Raw genomic sequence first — 5955 nt, 5'->3', positions numbered from 1 at the left:
TCCCTACAGAGTATATAACCCTGCTGTCCTGAAAACAAGAGCCTGTGAATTTGTGACCCAAGTCAAAACCCAAGAAAGGCATAGAATAAATATATTATTTAATAGTACTGAGAAAATTGTCATTACCTTAGAAATTCTCTAATAAGAAAAACACCTTTTCCTTATGACGTATAGAATTCTTATGACATGTATATTCCTATTTTTCTCTCATGCTGCCCTAATGTCTTTAAGTTTTATAGGTGGAGGTGCCCTATTTTTCATTGATATAAACTTCACATTTTCAATTTTGTTTCTGGCTTTTTTAATTTTGAAATGAAATTAATTGTCTATAAAAAAAAAACAAATGAAGTTTCAAAAGAGAGAAAATGGATATGTTACTTGTAAAGCTGTGATGAGGTAATGTCTTTTAGAGAAAGGAAAATCCGCAGCTTTACAGTGTTAGTACAATATGAAAGACTCAATACCCTGTTACCTGTAAGGTCTGTGTAAATTAGAGTCAATCAAGTAAAACAGCAGCCTGCATAAATGCAATATAAAACTTTATAATACCATAAAATAAGAAATTAGTAAATTGTACTGAATTACCAAAATATTTCTTGTCTGGAATACAAACAGAAAAGCAGGGAAGTCATTATGTTTAAAAGAAAGGACAGCTTTAATTATATAAATCTTCAGGAACTGTCACATCTGTAAGCTCATTAGCTGCAATGAAAGTTCCTCCTGCTGATCTAAGAGAACTTAGAAAACAGGATTTGTTACACTTCAAAGTAAAAAGGTATCCTTAATTCATGTACTGTAACAGTGAATTAAATCTACTTCTGGTATTACAGAAGTAAAAACTAAAACTTTAGCATACAATGGAAAGAAACCACAAATTAAATACCTTAAATACCCTGAAGCAAACTTCAATTGCACAGGTCATATGTCCCTTACTGTTTGCCTCTCAAAATTAGATTTAAAAAAATATTTTTCCTGCAACAATTAATTTACATACTGTGAATATTTAATAATTTATAAAATACTATAAAATACAATAGTGCTGCCATTAACTTGGTGCAGTCACTTGACACTGCTCTTGAAGTCTTACAAATAATTTTAACAGCTCACTGTATGATCACTGGACAATGTTTAATGAAATTAAAGAAGCATTAATGTTTCTTCTGGAAAGTATAAAAAGAAATTGAGTTGCTGAACATTGTAATGTTCTAATGTTCACCATTTTGATAAGAAATAACTAGAAAGAGAAGTTTTAAGAATGAGCAAGCATAAACCAAAAAAATCCAAGGTATGCTACAAACAGGCTGGCTAATACAATGACAGTCATGTCAAGGAAGAAGTCGACAAAAAAGCATCCTTTAAGAAATTTGTTTTAAAAAACCTGTGGAAGATTCAACAATTACTCAAAGATGATCAAGCCAAAACTAACAAGTGCACAGTATAGTTCCATTTTTATGTACAAATATATATGTGCAACTTCAGGTTTTCTGTTAATATTGTTCAAAAGGCATTTACACACCGTTCTACCACATTAATTTTGATTTATAATTTAAAGAACAGCTGCAAATAATACTTTTATGCTAGATAAAAATGTGAAATTATTGTATCTGAAGACATGAATATGCAGACAGGTAATAAAACCAACTCAAAAAAAACAGCTTGCAACAAAGGTATAGGAGAATAGAATATTCTTATCCAACTTCATTGATTTATTATTGGAAAATATTTTTAAGAATTACTTCAGAAAACAAAGTTCAGTAAAACCATGAATGGAATTTAATTCTGCCATCTGTACAAGTCCCTAACCTTTGCCAGAACAAAAGCTAAAGAGGATTTAAAAACAAGTACTGGAACAAAATGCTACCTCTATGGTTCAGGGAAAAATTGAACAATATATTAATATGACACAAAAGAAGAAAAGAGTGATGTTGGCTCTGCACCAAACAACTCTGAGGAACAAAACCGCATATGTGTGAATAGAACCTTTCTATTGGATGACAGAAAAAACCAAGGCTGACTTCCTCCCTTCTGTGCTATCAGCAGCCTGTAACCCTTACATAACATTTGGATCCACTGGTTTTCCAAATTTACTGGAAGTGTAAATTGCCTCCCAGGAATGCAAATCAGGATGGATTATTTCTACAAAATCCTAAATTACAATATCTTAGAATGGAGGAAATCCCCTAAGCCCTCAGTACCAAAGCTCTGTTCTACCACAAGTATGTTTTTTTCTGGAATACACATATCTGACTATAGAAAAGATTTTTGATTACTTCCCCTCTATCACTGTTCCTAGCAGCCATAATGATGGCTTGTAATATCTGCTATGATTTTCCAGCTCTCTTGGTCAACCTGTTACACTTCATCAGCATATCAGTAATACATGAGACCGTTACAGTGGACGTGACTGAACAGATTCACAGACTTTCTTTATAACTGACCTTCTGCTAAGCTCAAGCAAAAATAGCCACTTCATTAAAAATTCACTGTACAAAAGTCGGTGCATATTAAATCAACTTGCTTCATAAAAATGTACTTTTGCAGAAGTACTAAAAGGTTTAAAAAAACTCCATGAGTTACAGTTTTTTGTGATCTGCTGGGTTTTCCAAAATTCCTGTGCAGCAGGATTCTTTGAAAACCAGAATGGAGTTTTGCAGGTAGAGAAACAAATATAAACAAGCACACTGATACCCTAATCTGTTAAAGATAGCCTAAGCTTTTGTCTTCTTCACACAGGAAAACCAAAATGCAAAATGCATCTCAGAATACGCTGCAGTAAATTCAATATATAAACTTGAAAACATGATCATTGATTTCCATCCCACCTCATAGTGAGTGAGATCAAAGACTCTACTAGTCATTACCAGATGCCTAGAACAGAACAAAAAGCCTGGACTGATAATTTTACTGCCTACTCTTTGAATGGTAAGTGATCTAGATCTCAGAAATTTTCCAGGAAACAGTCAGCAGTGTCATATAAGACAACTGCCTACACTGAAAATACTGCCTTCTATTAAGGATAGCAATAAACTCAACCATAATACATACAATAACATATTAGTGAAGAAAAAAAAATCAGTTGCCAGTTAACACTGAAAATAATGACAAAGACACCAAGTTAATATACAGCAGAAACTGCTTCTAGTACCAGTATAAACAGTTGGGTGAAGGGCTTGAAGCATTTGACAGCTATATAAAAATAATTGAACTTTTCTGGGGTTATAATACACCAAGTAAAACTGGAAATTTTAAGAAACAGAAAGTGAACTCTATGTAAGTGACCACTATCTCAAGTCCTCTATCAGAAGCAGGTTTTGCAAAGTTGTAATTTATGGAAGGGAGATTGACTGAGGTATGACTGAGAGTGACACTCTACAAAACATTATAGATAAACTGTGATATTTTCCAAACTGACGTAAACTAAAATATTTTTAACTGAGCCCATCCAATCACTTTTTCCTGCCAAAGAAAGACAGTGCTAAGGTACCATCAATTTCTACCTGTATGCTTTGCCCATTTAAATTACTTAAACTGATAAAATGTGGAAAAGGAACTTTTAATTAAGAAGTTAATTTCAAAAAACTCTGCAGGTGCTTATAGAGAGATTCTATATTGCATGATGAAACTACACATTTTTCCAGTCTTCCAATGTTACTGTTGCATGAAAAAGATACATGTAGGGAATATGAAACTGTTCCACGTTTTGAAAAAAATAAAATAAAGTGATGCCAGGACAGCCTTTCTACATGTCTGAATTAGAACACGGTGAGTGATACACTTACCATATAAAAGATCAAAGATTGGAATTAAGATCTGGTAACAGAAAATAACTTTTAAAAGAAACCCAGTATGGAAAATGGCTCTAGAAAATATGTTAGAGGAACTGTAATGGGAAGGCCTGTAGTAAGTGTTAGAGGACCAAACAATTCAAGAACATTCGCAGCAGCTTGAATTACTGATCTGAGATATTGACTATTAATATCTATTTTTTTCAATATTGTTAGTAAGAAATAACCATCATCTTATACACAAGACATTGAAATGTGTCAAAATCAAAACTTTTAGTTAGTTACACAAACCTTTACTAGCTCTATCCAAATGCTGAAAATCCTCAACAAAATTCAGGACATCCTGATAGCTTTCTTCACACACTTCTACAAGAAAATGAAGCAATGTTGTTTTCTGGTCTGCCGACTTTGTGTCCTTCAGCTGGGAAGGGGTAAAAAAAGAAATGTAAAAACACTGAGAAAAATTTTATTTCTGGCCGTTTTAATAATTCATATATATTAGTAATTATTCATCTGAGAACGAAAAGAGCAAACTATTAGAGTAGCACATTTTCTTAAAGACAGCAATGGTCTGTTTCATTTCTCCCCTTTCTAAAAATCCCTAGAAAGATCTCATTAAGTATTTTTTCATTTCATGTAATTTTTGTGTTCAGTATTCAAAAACAGTACACATATTTCTTTTAAAAATGTAATTATTTCAACAATACAGGGATATTTACAAAACTGTGAATAAGCACATGAAGGTACAAAAAAGAAAAATCAAAGTTAAATCAAAAAAATCTAAATATACATAACACACGTATCCACTGATGACATTATTTCCTTTTTTATGTATAAAATTAACTCTAACCTAAAAATATTTATGTAGTGAAAGCTACACAACCTCAACATGCACAAGTTCCTGTTATCAATTCTCAATTCTCAATACAGTAAATAAGAGCTCATAGGTCTTATTGTTTAAAAATGCTGACCTAAAGAATTCTTAAATGTAAAGCTTTCTTTCTGGACTCTTTATACATATAAAATTATTTTCAAGCCTGGCCAATTTAAATCTTGCAGCTACTTGAGTAAAAACACTAACAACTGACAACTGACAAACTTCTGTTGCAGTCTTTCAAATGAGATGTTCTTTTAAATCAAAGACATTTTTATAAATAGAAAATGACATCACATATGAAAGTGTTCATTGACTACTTAAGAACTATTTCTGCATTAAAAAAATTAGGAGGAAAAGTATATAAGCATGTAGGCACAAAGTAAAACAGGAGTATAAAAAGGGCTGCCATAACTACACAAAGACTTGTCCATCTGAATACCAGAGCACCAAGTCCTTAACACAGTATTGATTTTTCATAATTAACTCTAAAAAGTCTGTTTATTTCCAATTATCAAAATGCTACTATGCTGAGATATACTCTCCCAGAGCATGCATGTTTTCCTTCAGAAAAGTGGATTAGTAACATGGTTTTCCAAATAAATGGGAAGTGGAACACATATATATCAAAACCCAAAAATATATTCTAGGAACCTTACTGTATGCAATGTTATAAAATATGTTACTTCTATTGTACTGGGAATCTCACTGAAAGATGTCTCAGTAACACCACAAAAAACTTCTACAATGAGACACTGTGGTGCATGTAATACATTGTGATACATAACAATAGTTAGCTATAAATATGAACCTGTGTTATAAACATGCATATAATTTAATACATCAATAATTAATGAATGATTGAGTATTAGCATATCAATATTGTATCTCCTGAGGCTACTCATGGCTGTTCTCTGATGTAGAAGAACTAATACAGTCATTCATTCCATACTTCCATTATCTATATACATCAATTCCCTCTCCTATATCTAGTACTCCATGGTTATCTTCAAAATATTCATATTCTAGATCTTAATAAATTATTTCTCCAAGATAAATTCTGACTTTTGATCCTGCTCTTATTCTTTTCATAATATGTTTTTTGTCCTGTGCATTAAAAATACAATATAACCAGAGAATATAACCAGACACAGGACAGATTCTTGTAAAATCGTACTTAAGTAAATGCACCTAAAGGATAAAGAACCTTTAGTATCTTCCTTCTGACTATGTTCCTGAGCAAGTTGTCTTTTTAACTCAATCACTTCATCTACAATGTATTAACTCCAGGTGGAT

At 32.1% G+C, this 5955-nt stretch overlaps 1 protein-coding gene across 2 annotated transcripts in view; it reads right to left on the bottom strand.

The window, feature by feature from the left end:
• Positions 1-5955, bottom strand: part of DIAPH3 (diaphanous related formin 3) — a 203289-nt gene that overhangs the window by 89788 nt on the left and 107546 nt on the right. For both annotated transcript variants that reach the window (XM_005426609.2, XM_031061588.1), the window contains one exon: positions 4077-4206. In XM_005426609.2, coding sequence (XP_005426666.2) covers positions 4077-4206 — 130 coding nt within the window. The remainder of the gene's footprint in view (positions 1-4076; positions 4207-5955) is intronic.

Source organism: Geospiza fortis, unplaced genomic scaffold (assembly GCF_000277835.1).
Source record: "Geospiza fortis unplaced genomic scaffold, GeoFor_1.0 scaffold191, whole genome shotgun sequence".
NCBI classification, from domain to species: Eukaryota; Metazoa; Chordata; class Aves; order Passeriformes; family Thraupidae; genus Geospiza; species Geospiza fortis.
Note: the sequence above shows the minus strand (reverse complement) of the source record. Positions and strands in the feature narration are given on the sequence as shown.